Genomic DNA, 19,474 nt, shown 5'->3' with positions numbered 1-19,474 from the left:
ATATTGCAAAGCAAAAACAAAATAAAGAAAGAGGACTGTACCCACAGCTATAACTTTTCATCAAATACCAATCATAATAAAATATCTATTCTTTTACTTACAAACACAAATGTGGTATGGATGGAAAATTTGGAATCTGCACTTTCAACAGAATTAATTTGAAATCACAACCTGATTCTGTTCCTGTGATAACTGCATCTTCCAAGGGTCAAACACGGACTCCTGACCATCTTAAATGTCTAAAGCCCAGATGGTTGTGTTGTATTGCACTGCACGAGTAAAATGCTTTGGCACTGGTTTGATGGTTTCTTGGAAAAACAATGGTGTCGCTTCCTCTGATTGAATTAAAGCACCTTCGGTAATCAGATTTAACATCCCCAGTGTCTGGCAGCCCCTCCACAGCCCTTTACTTCACCATCAGTTCAAGCATAAGCCGTCCTCCGTAAACGTCTCCTTTGAAAAGCGTCTATTTACTGTGGCAACCTGGCACAGCGCTGAGCAAAACCAGACGCTGCAACTCAGATGATCCCAGAATGCTTATGTTTTTAGATGTGTGTGGGTTTTTTCCTGCCCACAGAAATCACTCAGCTTGGCAGCGTATATTCCTACGTAACACCCTCTGCTTCTTTTCAAATCTGGTCATTTATTTTGGCTCCATCAGTGGATGTTTGTTCTTGCCTATGGGCTCAACAGCGGCTGCTCCTCTCCTGAGGGATTCCTGCAGGTTTCTGTTCTCCACCTCTAAAGCCTTTCAGCAGGCCGACCCGCAGCGGCCCACGGCTCCTCCTACGCCACCTCTCGACTCACAGCGTGCGCTAAATTTAAGATTGATCATGCTGCTATTCTTGCGCCATCTTGAAACTGCTCTTGATTAATTGCTGCTTATGTTGCTTCATAGTTCGAATTGCTGATTATATACCAACATAGTTCAATTTCATTTGGTTCACTTATGTGATTAACACACAGTCTCGGTGAATTTTGGCTACGATTTTGCACTTGAAAGAGAGTTTGCTCATGTGGAAAGTGTCCCAAGCTGTCAGGATGAGATCTAAATAAAGTGCTAATTAGTCATCAAAAGTTTGAGGACATATTGCCTTCTTTTAAAATTACTGTTACTTTTCAGTTATGTAACAAAAAAATCTCAGGCCTCAGGCACTCAAGCACTTCTAGGCCTTCAGAGAAGGCCTAATGACTTCTGGGAGCTAAAATTAATGTTTGTAAAAAATACTTGCTTTTCATTTTCACCCAGTAACATTGCCAGTTCATTCAGTCCAAGCTGAAATGCTCTTTAAAAAACTCCAACATGAATGGGTGGAGCTAAACTGCTGTAGGCTGAATAGGTGGAAATCTATAAATGTTTTGGCTTTCTTTGATATCATAGAAACAATGAATTCAAAACAGGCTGTTTACAGCTTAATTACCATACACTATATAGACAAAAGTATTAGGACACACCTCCTAATTATTGAGTTCAGGTGTTTTAGCCACACCCATTGCTAACAGGTGGATCAAATTAAGCGCATAGCCAGAGTGGGGCCGGCAAGTGCTGAAGTGCATAGTGCCTGTTCTCTGTTGAATCACTTACTAAAGAGTTCCAAATTGTCTCTGAAAGCGACATCAGCAAAAGAACTGTGTGTTAGCAGCTTCACGAAATGGGTTTCCACGGCCAAGCAGCTACACACAAGCCTAAGATCAAAATGCATAATGCCAAATTGGGGTGTGTGGTGTAAAGCACACCGCCACTGGACTCTGGAGCAGTGGAAATATTCTGTGGAGTGACGAGTCATGCTTCTCTGGGTGAACTAGAACTGAGCTTGCGAGCCAGGCCCTCTCGTCCAACATCAGTGTTTGACCTCACAAACGCTCTTCTGGATGAATGGGCAAATGTTCCCACAGACACTCTCCAACATCTTGTAGAAAGCTTCCCAGAAGAGTGGAAGCTGTTATAGCTGTAAAGGGGGACCAACTCCATATTAATGCCTATGGATTTGGAATGGGATGTCATGAAAGCTCCTGTGGGTGTGATGTGTAGGTGTCCCAATACTTTTGTCCATATAATGTATACTGACTGTATGAACTGGGAGAATGAACAGTGCAATTTGAACCTTTAGCGCTGTTTATGTACTACATCAAACTTTTCCCTGAAAAAAAGTGAGGTTTGGTTTTCCATTATATGGGCGCTTTAAAAAAAAATTGAAAAGCAAGGTGTTCCCAAACTTTTGAAGGGTAGTGTACCTCCAAGTGTACATGTCCAAACATGAAATTCTACACTCTTAAATGCAGCCAGGGCTTCAGTTGGAATACAGTGAAATAAGGTGTGTTTTGGTGATTTTTACTGTCTTCCTTTGTTGTTACATGCAAAGCTTTATATGACCTTGTTACTGTAGTTTCTCTGCTCTCACACACAATGATCATCTACATCTGCGAATCATACTGTATTATGTATGTATGTGACGTACTTTAACTCCCAGGGTGAGAGGCGTAGCCCGCAGCTTCACTGCCGCCCCCGTCCCGCTCTGGATGGGGTGAAGATGAGGGCATCTGTGCGCATGACTCAGTACCTGGAGTCCTGGGGAGCGGCCAAACCCTTCGCCAACCTGCACCACCGAGACAGCATGACCAACGAGAACGGCAAGATCAACACACGCGTGAGTCTTAGGCAGCCGTGAAAACAGTTTCCAACTGTTTATCTCAGCAGTGTTTGCCAGTATAAATGCTACATAACATTGGAATAAATACAAGTAAACATACAAGAATGTTTAGTTTTTTTTAAAAAAAGTTATGAATATGTTGGTTAGGAGAATACAGTTAGAAGAACACAGGTTTGGTTTCTGTTCTTTCTCACTGCACTCCAGCCATCGCATGGATTTCGCATGGAGTTCAGTTCCATCAGCAGCTCCTGATTTAATCTAATGAAGGATTGATTAGATTAATTAGATACTGTATGGTAACCTTAAATACTGGACCTCTTCCAGGAGAGCTTTGGAAATTGCAGATACACACACATCAACTCACAGTGTACTCTTAATTTGTTTATTTGTATTTATTCTAACGAACAACTAAATCCTACTGCCCTCACTGCCCAGATAAATAGCTTAACACATCAATATATATTACATCATCACAGTCATGTCTTTTAGTTTACTTTAGGCAGTAGTTGCACTGCAAGAAATTATATTTTGTCAAGTGAAATGATCTGAAATCTAGTCGATATGTCTAATATTTCTCATTTTGAGATGGTTGTGCACTTATTTCTAGACATTTTTACTTGTTTTAGGCAATTTTATCAAGTAAAATTATCTCACTAAACTGGAACATAATTCTGCTGGTTTCAAGCACATTTGTTAAAACAATATGGGGAGATAATTTTACTTAATAAAAATACTTAAAACAAGTAAAAAAGTCTAATAATAAGGTAAACAATCTTAAATTAAGCTTACAAAAATCTCAACAGGAGAAATATTAGATTTATTGACTATATTTAAGGTAAAAAGACACTTTTTTTGCAGTGTGTGTGCTCGTAAAAAAGTGGAGTAATCTGCAAATCTGAATGGAGTACAGTACTCCAACAAGTGAAAAATTGGGCTTTTTCTTTAACAGAAATTATTACATCATCAGATTTTCTTTTTCCTTTTCAGGATGTGCCAATGGGGCACTACCATTTTCAGGGACGATCAGAAAGGTCAGTTTTCTCTCTGGACATCATTAAGAAAGAAGAATTTCTGTCTAGAAGAATTCTACTGTTTTATAGGGCTGTCACTATAAGTAATCTTGACTTTATAAGTAGCCTGAATACCACTACTATGATAATGCTGTTTTCTGTTAGCACCAAGCTAGCAGTGGTGATCACTTCCAACACAGGGTTTAAGCCAGCTCTACTTGTACATGGATATCTGAAGGATTTGAAAATTTTAACAGACACTGAAGTGGCATCTTTTTCACTGTGTATTTTGCGGTTTTACAGTGAATCTTTGGCTAAAGTCTGTCTCTGAATATTATTGGAGCAGCCTGTTAGGCTGAGCTGTTCAGCTTAGACCTTGAAATGAAATATGCTGCTTCATATACACTTTTACTTCATACATAAATACATTTGTGGGATCCTGCTGGTGTGGGTTTATTCTCTTTCAGTGATACCTAGAAAAGCGGCTTAGCTCCCCCTCATGGAGAATCATCAGGCTGCTTTATTATGACCTGTGTATTATTCAATTGGCAAACTAGTTACTAGGCTGATTCACTGAGAACGTACATTTTCATCAATACATTTTGTCAATTTTAATTGAGTAATCATGTCAGCCCTACTGTTATCCCATCCATATATACAAGTGTATAATGAAATGAATATTCTTGCAGGGCCTTAGCGCAACATACAAAACAATATAAAGGCCAAGCTAGTGAGAGTGTGCATAGTACAAGTACACACGACATACAATGCAATAAATTCTGTAGAATAAGTGAAGCCATATGTAGCATTTAATGGTAAACACATTTTTTATTTCTGTAATAAATGTAGTATTAATCGTAATATAGCATTAACGTTGCTTGTATATATGAAGCCCACTCCCAACAACAAATTTCATCAACTATAATTTAATTGTAGAAATTATAAGTAATATAGAAAGTGGTCTGTGGTGCAGTTTGGAATAAATAGCCCTAGTACATTTTTGGCACTTTTCATTTCATTCAGAACAAAATCCCAGAAGAAGCGCTTTGAAGAGGAGCTAAATGAAAGGATGATTCGCACAATTGATGGCATCAACTCACAAAAGTGAGTAGCCCTATTCTCTTCTTACTCCAATCTACAGCAGACTCCTCTCATAGACACCACAAGAGCATCCAGCAATATTTCAGTGACCACTAAGATGGCCAGTTTATTCTATGTCTAACTCCTATAATTGCCAATCATCGTGTTATTCAGATATGACTGCTCTCTCTGTTCTTGTCCCTTCTCTTGTCAGACAGTGGCTGAAGTCTGAAGACATACAGAGGATATCTCTGTTCTTTCACAATAAGACTCTGGAGAAAGAGGTACGTTCTCACAGCACAACCTGATTCTCAATATTCAAATTTTAGCCTAACTAATTCGTGTGTGGAGGCAGATTTAGAGCCTAAAGCCTTTTCACTTCTCTCCTCAAAATGTTTTTTGTCTTTTTCTACACATACAGTATAGAGCAACAACTTTGCCTGCCTTCAAGTACTACGTCACCTGTGCCTGCCTCATCTTCTTCTGTATTTTCATAGTGCAAGTCTTAGTCTTGCCAAAGTAAGTACTCTCCATAAATTTCAACCCATCTTATCTAACGATCATGTCCTAATTGTGAGCAACTATTTGGCCCCACAACAGTTATACTAGGTTACAGGACCTGAGTGACAGTAAGAACGGGAAGAAAGATGGAGACACAAACCGATAAGGAGAAGATCAATGTGTGGTAGAGACGGGCAGCTCCGCGCAGATGGATATGGATTTTGTGAATCAGAGACCGAGCCGCTTTAGAAATTATGCCTCTTTAAGTAGGAAGTCAGACAGAAAAATCCATGCGAGTCGTCGGTCTAATTTACTGTGCGCGTCGGCCACAAGCACTTTCAGAGACCCGAAAGCGTCCATCGATTTTTCCCTGTAATGTGTCCTCACTTCCTGGCTCCGTCTTTATATCAACTTTATAACACCATTAAATAAGCTGCCATGAAGGACCAGCACTAACTTTTATAACAGCATTAACGTTTTATATGCAAAGCCCACCTGGTGGCCAACTCTATATTAGCAATGACGTTAACAATAAAGCTGTATAATAGTGAGAGCATGTAGAGTCGTATGCAAAAAACTTATGAAACGTATGAAAACAGATGTTCAAATGTTGAATTTCTAAGCAAAACTGTCCTCCACAGAGAACATTTCCTATTTATTTGTTGGGTTTAATATATTGGAAAAAAATAAGACATAAAATATTAAATATGTTAGAACTTTGCACAGACCACATTTTATGTTCCCAGTATGTTGAATTCAGCAAATAAACAGTAATCGTGCATTAAAATGTGCAGAAGTACATCCTCTGTTGAGAATGTGTTACTTTATTTTCACTTAGAAAATATAAAAAAAAACAAACACTTTTGCATACAACTGTACTAAACAGCAAATAAATCACTAGAAGTAAGAAACAGTGATTAAAAGTCAATACTGTCCTTAGTTGAAGGCACAAGTAAGTTACATTCACAAATAGGACCCAACTGTTATGAAAATTTGATACCAGTGTTAAGGGCCTAAAAATTCAGATAATATTTAATATTGCCAGATAATATCGAATATTGGCCGATAATTATTAGTGGCATTATTCATAAATAGTCTGACTCCTCACACCATCTGTAGAGGCCCAGCTGCAGTGCGCTGTATGTTGCAATGACTCTGTGATTGTAGCCCTCTGACTCAAATACAACTTTCAATTGGCAAGTCAAAGCAGGAGAACTATAGATAAATCAATGAGCAGCAAACTAACAAAAGCAACAACAGAGCCTCCAAGTAACACTGTAACCAGAATCCACAAGCTGTATGAACGAGAGTAAGGGGCTCCAATTACAGTGGAGCTGAACCTGACTATGTATTATATACACTATATATACACATAATCGGTGCAATCATTGGTGGGAACATGCAGCCACTGTTGTTCTCACTGGATGTCAGTGAATTTGGAAAATTGGAAATTTTGTCTACTCTGTGGAAATTATGTGATTGTCATGTTCAGATTCATGTGAAACCTAAGTTGATACAATGAAAAATAATGCTAATAAACAATTGAAAGTAATAAATACATTCTAATTAAGCATAATTTGTCCACTCACAATAAAATGCACTGCTTTTAAAGTGGAAAAATCTTTTTTGTTGTTTTACTTCAGCCAGTTCAACTTATTAAGTATTAAGGTCACATAGTTAAAATAAAAAAAAAAGACAACACCTGCCACCTTCTTGACCCAAAATTGTCCACCAACAAAATTGTTCACAATGGTAATATTTATGATACACAAAACACACTTATTTATTTAATTGCATTATTTATTTGTTTGTTTTTTGTTTGTTTGCTTATTTAACTCTGCTAAACATACTCTTATTGCACAATATATACATAACCAGTGTCTAGTGTTGATTCCAATGCCAAATAAAAAGTTGTTTACCAAAAAATACAAATAAATATACATACTTTTTAAACTTTACCTCACATTCAGCAAGCACATCTGATCGAGAGCCGTAGAAAACAAATATGGAGCAGTGAGTACAGAAACTCCTTTCAGCATTGGTAAAAAAAAAACATATTAATAATAATAATGTGATCCTGATGAGTTATCTCCTACACCTTTTGTCAGTGGGTTTTTCTTTAAAGAAAGAAAGAAAGCCTTCATCTGTACCTTATAATAATGAGTCAGCATGTTCAACATAATAGTGGGTCTATTTGTCCAATTTCCAGTAGGAATTGTTCAAAATGGGCACAACAGCAATAAAGGAAACTGTTTTAGAACAAAATGCAGCCTAACTGCTTATTACTGATGGACTCGTCCATCGCCTAGTGGCTCCATTATTTTTAAACAGCAGTATGAATAGAGAGCGCGGCGTGATTGTGTTTGTGTGATGTGCATTTTCTGTATCTTAATGAGTAAAAGCAAGTGTCCCTCTGTTACATTTGCCCTTTAATGAGCGGAGCTTTTGTTTCACGCAGAACTGCTGTCCTCGGGGTGTCGTTCGGATTGGCCTTCCTGTTGCTCTCTCTTATTCTTATCATTTGTTTTGCTGGCCATATTCTGGTAAGTAAAGCACTTACATTAGACAGATTAACCATGTTTGTTTTCTTTAAAAAGGTTGATTTACTGGCAAGTACATGCGTCATTTTCTTTCACGCACGATCATAAACTAAGAGTAGATCATCTTCTTTGCCTAGTGTAGTAAAATGGACTCATTTTGAGTAAGAATTGAGGAGAAAAACAGAAAATGAGAAGAGAAACAAGAATCAGGCCATAGAGCTTTCCTACAATTAGTGATGGTCTACATGTCCATTAAAAATTCCCTTTTGCCCCCCAGTCAGCCACCTTCACTGAGACCGCACAGTGCATGTGTTAGGTACTGACACGCTTGATGAAGTGATATAATAATAATGAGAAGAATAAGAAGAAAGGAAAAAGGTGTGTAGCACCTTTCGTATGCAAAAGTTTGAACAGCCCAGTCTAATGACCTTTTCTGTGGATTTTATAGGTGAAAATAAGTTAACACATCCTCTACAAAGAACCCATTCAAATATGGTATGTCTGCCAATTTTAGTGCATAATTTCTATTTGCTTTGAGTTTAACATATTGTAAAAAAAATAAAGCATAAAATATAAAATGTGCCATAACTTTTGCACAGGCCACTTTTTATTTTATGTTTTTTTTTTTTCCAATGTGTTAAATTCAGTAAATAAAAAGTAATTGTGAATTAAAAAGTGTAGAAGTGTGTTCTCTGTAGAGGATGTGTTGACTTACTTACTCACTTAGAAAATCAATAAAACATTTACTTTGACCAGGGGTGCCCAAACTTTTGCATATTTTTTTGTATAACAAAGCTCAAAGTGCTTTACAGAGGATTAAAAGATGAAAAAGAGACAATAAAAATGACCACAAATATAAAATCACACAATAACATAAAATCAGCAAGAATATTCAAAAATAACGTAAAAACAAGAAACACAAACCAGTCAAATAGTGGAGAATCTTTAGAGGTAAAAAGGTGCTAAAAATAACAGTAATAATGAAGGTAACACTTTATTTGGATAGTCCACTGTAAATGCTTTGTAGGTGCTCATCTTGCATTTAACTTACATTCAACTAAATATCTTAATCTTTGCAAGCCTTAACTTCAACCTCAACACTAAAACCTCAACCTAATCCTGCTACTATTCCTAACTTGAACACCAAGACCGTCACAAATCAGAGTTCCACCAGGTAGTTCCTTAATAATGTGAACATCTGTAGGTCATCAGTTGGGGGGTATCCAAATAAAGTGGGACCATAAAAAAAACAGTAACAACAGTTATAATAGAAATTATACAGAAGTAACAGCAAAAATACTAACAGTACAAAGCAAGTAAAACAGGGAATTTATGAAGAACATACTTTGTAAAACTATTTTAGTTGCTTCTTAAGATGTTGTAGTGATGTTGGCTGTCTAATCTCAGTTCCGATTATTTAGGGGGGGCATAAAAAGAAAAAGATGCCACAACACCATCATTTTTTGTTAACTTTGAATCTTGTTACCTTTAATTTGTTTTTTTTTTAATCTTGTGTTTTTTGTAGGAATGACATAATATTTAAAATAATAATTTTAACTTATGCAAGTTTATACTTTTGTTCATTTTGTTCTTTTTTTGTTTTTATTTTGAGGAAATCAGCTCAGTTTCATCGTTAGACAGTGCATGTTTCCGTGTTTCCTTGTTTAGAGAAGATCATTCGTCTGAGTGCTTTTTAATTGAAACCTTACTCCATGAATCAGATCCTCTATTAATAAGCTTTAAGTTACAGGTTTGAAACCACTTGTTAGAGAAAACTGTACCATGAGAAAAACAGAATTGAGTCAGTGAGTGAATTTTCCTTGGTTTTCTGTAGTAATAGAACATCATGAGTCTCACATCTTCACAACATCACAACCCTCTCAGATTTTTCAGTGAAAATGAAATGTCTGATTCTCTCTGAAAAGGTCATCTCTTTCTCTAATGGTCTTTTTTAGTCTCTCAATCTCTCCCTTTGCAATCATGGCCTGTAATAGTAGCAACAGAGTTGTTCAGACAAAACTGGGCTCCATCCATCTATAAATACAGTGAAGACTGTGACGAACTGGACAGTGACATACAGTTAACAGTAAAATGTTAAATTATCTTTGGTCCATATGATCTCAGCTCTGAGCGCAATTTCTGAAGAAATTTTATTTATTGATCAAACCACATTGATAGAAAGTGAGTTTTTGTCAGCTCATTTGTCCTACTTAATCTAGTCTTTTGGTCACATGGGACGGCTACTGATTTTGGTAACTCTGCTTCATAACATTGACATGAACATGCCATAAGCATGTCATGGTCGTATCGCCATAATGGTAACTTTACAGGAGAAGGAAAACATGCTTTAAACTTCCAGTGTAAGTTAATGTAAACAGATTTTATTCTAAGTCATTTTGGAGAATTTCTATTGGTCTGTTCATCATGGAATTTTAACACAATGTGAAGGGATGTTGGTGTGATCAAATTATGTAAAAAAAAATAAATAAATAACACAAAAAAATACACAAATTGAGATACAGAGGTTTGTTCCTGTAGCAATGACATGTCGTGAGTTATAATGACAGATTTCTTCAGTAATATTACAGTGTCATGTTACCATTAGTGGCAATTGTCAGGAAATGTGTCATAATGTTTGATGTCATGACGACTAAGTAGAGAACACAGTGAATCAAATTAGTACATGACATAAACTGTCATGACGCTACATTCTGGCGTCTGTCATGACAATTACCTCACACGACAATGACATATTAACCACACAGGGATTAGCGTCCTTTATATACATCATCCTCCATTTCAGCCAACCAGCGTACGCTGTGAAAAATGTCTCGTCAGATCAACCCTAAAAAAGGTACTTCATGTGGTAACAAGCAACTGAGCTAGTTTTATTCAACTTAAAAATTTACACTGATCGTTCGTTCAAAGTATTAATTTATGTTGAAAAAAACAGTTAAATTATTTGTATTAATTTTTTTAGGTTGATCTGACGAGCCTTTTTCTACAGTGCAAGTGAGCGATTTTTGTAAATAGACATGCTTTATTGAACAGTGTATAATTAGATCAAAAAATCCAAAAAACAAAAAAGAGTCAGCAAATACAAAAAAAACTAAAAGCAAAAATGGGCAAAATGGATAATATATTTATATCAAACTTAGTGAAAATGGGTAGTAGTGTTTATGAAAAACATAATTTGGTTTAATTGTTGCAATGAAGTTTGAGTGGCAGTAAAGGAGGCCATCATGAGACTGTAAAATCAGAATCATTCAGAGACTGCATGGTGAAACTGGCGAGAGTGTACAGTGATTTACATGATTTGTCTGCTCCTGTAAAGTTACCACACTGCTTTGATCCCAGCAGTGACAATATGTACTGTAATGAACCGTCCTGCTGTCAACTCATCCTTTGTCCTCAGTTTGCACCTGGTTCTCAGTCTGTGCGTCAGTATATAATGAGTCTAGTTTCCAAGCTTCTAAATCCAGCCCGCTTTGAATTTATGAGACTGCCAAAGTCGACCTTGAGCTGAACGCTAACCTTAAAACCCTGTAAAAAAACACAGAAAACCCGCAGCAGCAGCTTAAATGATCTACTTGCTTGTTTACTGGGTTATTTCTGATGTATTATTCTCCAGCAGGGCGTATGTTCCTTTCCCTTAATCTGAGTTATGTTATATTGTGGGGACCGGTAGGAAGAAACAAACAGCTTCTTTTGGGCTCCAAAAGCTCTGTGTGCTGCCTGGGTTTGTGAATGGAGTCTCCACTTGGCTCCATCCAGAAATATCAAGAGTTTTGTGCTGCATTGCAGCAGGCAGCGCTCTGACTCCTTTTAGCTCCTCGGATGTGAGTGGATCCATTTTCCTAAACTTGCCGCTGCTGAGAAGCGAAACTGGATGGAGCAAATCTCTGAGAGGCGTTTTGTTCGGTGCTGAAAAGAGCTCATTGTGCGTCTTAAGTGTGTGCCTGAGCACATCTGACACTGCCTGTTTCCCAGGTGAGCAGGGGTGCTGTTTCTTTCTCGCTGCTCTTCACGTCTTTGGCGGCCCTGAAGCCGGAGCTCAGAAGAGAGCTGTTATGCACTCATTGAGGATCGAGTGCTTCAGAAATGAACAGATGGTCGCAGCACAGTTCAGCAATGCCCTGTCAAACGTTACACAACACCATCCACAGACACAAATGCACTAAAAAGAAAACCAAAAAAAAAAGGTTTGGAAGGTCAGTGCATGTCCCAGAGTAGAGAACTTACACAGACATTATAAAAACTGAAGGTAAAGGGGAATTCCACTGAATTTGTCTAAAGTTCTGCATAATTCAGTAAATGAGATGTAAATAAAGTGACTCAGAGTGTTTTGATGCGAAATGGTTCATTGTAGAGAAACTAACTGATTCAGATTTCCTTACAGTGCTGGTGATAGGAACCAGGAGTCGCCAAAGCAAATGTATTTACTCTCTAAAATAACCAGTGAACCCACACATGTCTTTTTATATGTAATGTTCAGAACTGGAAAATAGTATATCTGAAATCCTTTTGGGGACTAATTTGCCTTACAAAGCTTTGCATGAACTTCTCCACCACGAAATGTATCTATACAACTATCACAAAACAATATCTCAGACATCAGGCAATGTATTTGTGTAACAGGTTCCTGTTAGGAGAAGTTTTGTAATCTGTATATTTATAGTAATTTATTTTTTTATTTATTTTATTTTATGACAACAGATATATAATACATGAGACAAACAAATAAGACATAAAGCAAGACAAGCCAGTCAAAAGTCCTGACAGACAGACAGACAGTGCATAAGGCAAACAATAAAAGTGAGAAGCAAGACAAACCGAGCATAAAAATTTCATGACAACAGGCAGTTTACCGAACAAATAAAGCTAAAAAAATCTGTATTACTTGCATACACATATACACGCACAAACACATACACACATTCAGCATCTTTGTATCAAAAATACAATAGTCTACTGTAGTAATCTATGTCAATAATAACTAGGTAATATTGCCTTGCTGTACAGAAGAAAGGGAGAGCCAGGGTGCCCAACCACCCCATCCCCCTGTTAGGTGGCTTTTAAAGAAATGAAATGTTTAAGCGCTGCACAAAGTCTTTGCTAAGAAAAAAAAAAAAGAAAACAAATCTAGAAAAAAGGTGCTTGAATCAAGCTAAATTATATGTCAGTATGATATGAAATGTTTACTTAAGATTAAAATTATAAAAATAAGGGTTTTATACAGCAAATGATCTTAATCTCATAATCAGTAAATATTCCATTAGTCTAAAGCATTGTGGTCAGATTTTAGTAACATTAATTTGATCTAATGTTATAATAATGATCTAAAATTAGCACAAAAAGCTAACATGCGAAGCTTGATTTAAGCATTTTCTTAAAATTTTATTTGGGGGGCTCTCGAGTGGCGTAGGTGTTGGCCCTATCATCAGGAGACTAAAGCGTCTAAAGTCAACACTGTTATGATCAAAATACTATACGTTTATGAAAATGCTTCTCAAAGTGAGGCATGAAATGCTAAAAAAGCCAAAGTGATGAACACAGTAGCAGCTCACGTGGTGACGCTGCTAACAATGATGTCTTGACTTAAACTTTACTTATTCTAGAAAGGCTGGAATAGTTTTAAGACTATAAAGCTAGTCTAAAGTTTAAAGACTATAAAGTTCTTAATGAAGTAAAGTTGTCTTGAAATGTCTTCTTTCATAGTGGAGAGCTTTAAAACTTCTCTTAATTGGCCTATCACAATTATTACATAATATATCACAATCATTTGAGATGATTGCAGTTATTTGAGGCGATTGTAATGATTTAAACTGACTGCTGTCGTTTTCCACAGTCGTTAGATTTTGTAGTCATATCATGCTGCAGCAAACAAAATGAGGCAAATAAAAGAAAGCAGTAAATGCATTGCTTGAAACATCATGAGGCTTATGAAAACAAAAAAAATCTAACTTTTAACTTGCTGCTCCAACATTCAGAGGACAGAGCTAAGTAATGTTTGTTAGCTATGTGGCTAATTCAGCTATTTAGAGTGGTCCTTTGTAGATGATTAATAAACTCTTAACAGATTATCAGTAACACATCAACAACATATCAGTGAAGTAGCCCTAGTGAAGTATCTGAATACACTGAAGTAAATATCTTGTAGATGTTCTGTTGATACATTACTTACGTTAAGTAGGTGTGTTGTTAATATGTTACTTCCATTACCCAAAACCTAACCCTAACCCTGACCCTAATCCTAACCCTAACCTTAACCTCAACCCAAAACCTAATCCTAACCCTGGCTCTAGTCCTAACCCTAACCTTAACCTCAACCCAGAACCTAATCCTACCCCTCACATGTTCTTGACCAGTTACTGAGAGTCTGTTGAGTGTTTGTTTCATCTAAAAGGACCACTCAAAATAAAGTGTCACCACTAATTCTTGCATTTTTAGGATGTTTGCTGGCAGAATCTTCTTCCCTTTATTTTCACTTTTGTGAACCATATATATCAGTCTGTGTAACTAAATGCTGGTGTGAGTGTGGGTGTGTGCAGTGTGCACGCAGCATTGATTCAACAGTACAACCAGTGTTTAGCTACAAAGTAAACATAGCTAAAAGTTGGCTAATCAGCCAAATTGGCCACTTTAGACCTGTTTGTTAATATCCGCAAAGAGTGAACAAGAAAAAACAAACTGTTAATCAGAATTATTAATATGAAAATTAATCATTAGTTAAAATGTAACGATTGTGACAGGCCTACCTCTCAAAATCGTTTCTAAAACCGAGCTGATTAATCTCATACATACGAGTCTAATCTAGTCTATTAATCTTCAGATAAAAAACACGATTTGTTGGTCATTTGCAAGATTTTTGGCCTTGTTAAGGTTGATTTTTTTGCAGTGAGACGTCTGGTTCCTATCAACACAAGTGAACGGCTCTGGAATCGGTTTCTCTAAACTAGAGTATCACATCAAACCACTCTGAATGACTTTGTCTACATTGCAAATACCTATTTATGCATAGATTTTGAAAACACTGGTGGAATTCTCCCTTGATCCCTTGTCTACAGGTCCAAATCTGTTTATAAAGCCGCTGTGGATCACATATCATATCATATCACATGTCCTGCCTTGACTGTACTTGATTTACTTAAGGATTCTTATGTGAGGAGAATTCAATTTGTCTGCTTTTTTACAGTGTTGCCTCAGACGTTCGTACTTGTGTGTTTGACGCGCTTCTTATTCATCAGAAGCGTGACCCTGGGCGCTCAGCAGAGGAGCCGATATGCTAATGACATTAGTGGGAGTTAAAGCTCATTTTCACCACTCTCTCTTGTTGCCGTAGCGATGGGGCACCGTGGCCTCCTGCTCTCTGCCCTGGCTCCCGAACTCCTCCACACTCGATGCCAACAAGCCCTGGATACGGCTCGTGCTCACCATGGCAACCACCGCTCTCATCCTGGTCATGGCCGTGTTCAACATGGTGAGTATCGTGACTGCCAAAGGGCTTCACATCCGCCGTGCCCCTTACAGTCAGCTCCGCCACTCTGCTCTCCATCAGACTCCATTTATTCGCACTTGCGCTGGTATCACACGTTTTTTTGGGGGGGACAGAAGTGGTTTTATGAGTCAGCTGTTCAGGAAACCCTGGAGGAATACTAATGCCCGGAGGAATGGACTCAGACCTGCTGTTCATCTGGCCCCAAAATCAAGTAGGGAACTTTATCATTATGAGTGTAAATCTCAGACTTTACAACAATTTGAATTGATTACGTTTTTTTGCTTAAAAGCTCAAACCATGGAGAGCAACATTGTTCTCACTTTTTAATGAAAAAAGCTTGAATGTAGTATGTAAACCAGGGGTGTCGAACTCAACCTCTAAAAGGGCCAAATCTGTGGGCAAGTTATGTTTTTATTTCATTTTTACTTAACATTTTGCCATTTGTTTATTCAAAATGTGCCAAAACTGCAGCAGCAAAATAGGCATTAAACACTTATTTAAAAATAATTCTAAATAAAATAAATTGTTTTAGATGTTTTTTTTAACACTGCCTATTTGCTTGATCTAGACACCAGGCATCTTTTCTTTTTGTGTAACCGATGGCTTATAGATTTTACATTTACATACACCTGTCTTAACAAAACAGTAACAAAAATAACCTGTTTACTTTTACAGGTTAAAAAGTGGTTGAAAAATACTTGAATAAAAATGAATTATGGACATATTTGGTACATAAAACCTCACAAATATCTTAAAAACCAAAAATGTAGGATACGTGCCCTTCAAGAAGTGACACCATAAAATCTTACAATATACTACAGTTATTTTGATATAATTGAAAATTATTTCTGAAAATACACCTAATTCACAACTGTGGCTGGAGGACCTATCTGCACACAAAGTATAGACCAGGGGTCGACGACGTGGGCTCTGGAGCTGCATGTGGCTCTTTTACTGCCATGTTGTGGCTCCACAGCAGATTTAGATTTTTAGGTAAAAATAAAATAATCCTCCTTTACAGAAAAATAAAGCTCTGCTGATCGTTCAACACAGTTTTAGTAATAAATGGTCTTAAACGCTGGAGTTAATGTAGAACTGCTAATTCACCCTTTAACCCTGAAGGTTGGCATGCAGACTGCTGGTCACCATAGCAACGCAGACAACAGTCTTGTCTAGCTAGTGGTAATTTGCATTTATAATCACTCCAGCTGGTTCCCAGATATGTTTAATCTGCAGTGAGAAACTATCAAACACTAAAAAGTCACGGATCTGAAGTCGCTTCTCATTCGCCAGCTTCTTGTTTGAATTTTCCTGTTCCACCTTAAATGGTTCAGCACTTACATTCTGGCACCTCAGGCACCATTTAAGGTGGAGCGGGAAAATTCGAACAAGACGCTGGCGAATGAGAAGCAACTTCAGTCTCATAAAAAGTCAAACACTGAGAGACATTGTACAAGAAACTATTCTACTTTTGTGGAAATGTTTCCTGCCGGAGATGCGAGAAACGCCGCTATAGCTGAGCTAAAGCTTAAAGCAGAGCAAAGCAAGTCTGCGTTTCGGTTATATATTTTTAGCCTTTACGAGTAACTATATTAGCACATACTGAGACACATATACAGCCAAGATAGTAAAACAGACATAAAATATTGTGGCTCCCAAGGTGGTTTGATTGATCTCTGGTATAGACAATGAAGATAATAAACCAAGCTTTTTAATATTGTCTTTACATTGACAAGAATAAATGTCAATGTTTTCAATGTAAAAATAATGCTAATAATAAAACAGTAATTTACAGAAATGGAATGTAATTTTACAAAACTATCACCTTTATTTCACAGACATAAACGCTGCTACTGTCATTACTATCATTTTTACGATTTTTTTACCAAGGGCATCCATAACCAGAAGGAGAAAGTTAGTGAACAAACTGAAAGTAGGCTCAGCAAAGCCATTGCTATGGATACCAGGTTGTCGCTAAGGTGTTGCTTGCCTGAGAATTGTATTTCTGTGAAAAAAAAATGAGTTCATACTTTATGGATTATTAAACTAGCTTTTAAAATTCCAAAATCAATGCAGTTGGTTCACCACCCTCAGACTGACGCATCATGATGCACTGATCCATTTTGACATCCCTATTTATCACATTATCACAATCAGCTTAACAAGCAGGTCAGCATTATGTAACCTAATGGAGCTGAACATCAGCACGTCGGTACATTAATAGCGAACCTCCACTCCCTTTTCTATGCCGTCAGTTTAAAGCCTAATGATTTCAGTGACCTTTGTGGTCAAACTCTAACTGGAGGCAATTACCTACACACAGAACAGGCCATCCACTACACGGTTCTGAAATGGCCTGAGGTGTCTGGATGGCCTGATGTCTGGGATGAGAGCAGGGAACCAGCACTGGTGAAACAACCAGCACCTAAAGTCTTATGCATTTTAGCATCAGCTACAATACAAGTAGACTTTGTCTCTCAGTCTGTGACAGAGGGAGAGTCTCTGAGTATCCTCAGAGGAACTGCTCAGATAGAGAAAGGCTCCATAAAGATCTATTTATTAATCCATTTTGAGTCACATTCTGTGAAATAGATTTATGGATCATATATTTTATAAGTTCACACTCCATTATATGTCAGCTCTTCACATAAAATAGGAAAGATGTTGAGTCCTCAAGCTCAGCGTTTATTTATATGATTCTCACAAGGACAAGGGCTGCTTAAAGCAAGTTCAACAAACCGAGGGATTTAGTAATGTTGCTCAGCAAGCAAGGGTTCTGATAAAGCGCTGGATGTAAGTTTTGTAGCTGCGTCTTCTCTACAGTCAGCTTTAATGAATTTGTCTTGACAAAGAATCTTAGCAACCACCTGGGATGCCATAGCGTTGACCTAGCAACACGCTAGAAAACCACCTGGGACAACCCAGAAACAGCCTAGCAACACTTTAGCAACCAACTGGGATTCCATAGCAATGGCCTGGCAACATCTTAGCAACCGCCTGAGACATCATAATACTGCAGCAATTGCCTAGTAACATTTTAGCAACCACCAGGGATTCCATAGCAATGGCCTAGCAACACCTTAGCAACCACCTGAGATACTATAATACCATAGCAGTAGCCTAGTAACATCTTAGCAACCACTTGCGCTACCACAATAATGGCCTGGAAACATCTTAGCAATCACCAGGGATTCCATAGCAATAGCAACACCTTAGCAACCACTAGGGATACCATAACAATGGTCTGGCAACATCTTAGCAACCAACATGGATGTCATAATACTGTAGCAATTTCCTAGCAACACTTTAGCAACCACCAGGGATTACATAGCGATGGCTTAGCAACACCTTAGCAAACACCAAGAATACCATAATACCATAGCAATATTCTAGTAACATCTTAGCAACCACTTGGGATACCATAATAATGACCTGGCAACATCTTAGCAACCACCTGAGACATCATAATACTATAACAATTGCTTCACAACACCATAGCAACCACCAGGGATTCCATAGCAATGGCCTAGCAACACCTTAGCAACCGCTTGGGATACAATAATACCATAGCAGTAGCCTAGTAACATCTTAGCAACCACTTGCAATGCCATAACAATGGTCTGGCAACATCTTAGCAACCACCTGGGAGGTCATAATACTGTGCAACTGCCTAGCAACACCTTAGCAACCACCAGGGATTACATAGCAATGGCTTAGAAACACCTTAGCAACCACTAATGATACCATAATACCATAGCAATAGCCTAGTAACATCTTAGCCATTACCTGAGACATCATAATACTGTAGCAATTGCCTCACAACACCTTAGCAACCACCAGGGATTCCATAGCAATGGCCTAGCAAAACCTTAGCAACCACTAGGGATACCATAATACCATAGTAATAGCCTAGTAACATCTAAGCAACCACTTGGGATACCATAAAAATGGCTTGGCAACATCTTAGCAACCACCTAAGATATCATAATACTGTAGCAATTACCTAGCAACACCTTGCAACCACTTGGGATCCCATAGCAATGGCCTAGCAATACCTTAGCAACCACTAGGGATACCAGAATACCATAGCAATAGCCTAGTAACATCTAAGCAACCACTTGGGATACCATAAAAATGGCTTGGCAACATCTTAGCAACCACCTAAGATATCATAATACTGTAGCAATTACCTAG

General features: G+C 37.7%; 1 protein-coding gene across 1 annotated transcript in view; it reads left to right on the top strand.

The window, feature by feature from the left end:
• The window catches only part of adcy2b (adenylate cyclase 2b (brain)), a 111,835-nt gene that overhangs the window by 72,782 nt on the left and 19,579 nt on the right, over positions 1 to 19,474 (top strand). The window contains exons 10-16 of the mRNA XM_036566194.1: positions 2,472 to 2,648; positions 3,639 to 3,682; positions 4,685 to 4,765; positions 4,956 to 5,025; positions 5,163 to 5,260; positions 7,701 to 7,785; positions 15,125 to 15,262. Coding sequence (XP_036422087.1) covers positions 2,472 to 2,648; positions 3,639 to 3,682; positions 4,685 to 4,765; positions 4,956 to 5,025; positions 5,163 to 5,260; positions 7,701 to 7,785; positions 15,125 to 15,262 — 693 coding nt within the window. The remainder of the gene's footprint in view (positions 1 to 2,471; positions 2,649 to 3,638; positions 3,683 to 4,684; positions 4,766 to 4,955; positions 5,026 to 5,162; positions 5,261 to 7,700; positions 7,786 to 15,124; positions 15,263 to 19,474) is intronic.

Source organism: Colossoma macropomum, unplaced genomic scaffold (assembly GCF_904425465.1).
Source record: "Colossoma macropomum unplaced genomic scaffold, Colossoma_macropomum, whole genome shotgun sequence".
NCBI lineage: Eukaryota > Metazoa > Chordata > Actinopteri > Characiformes > Serrasalmidae > Colossoma > Colossoma macropomum.
This window is presented reverse-complemented; position numbering and strand designations above follow the sequence as displayed.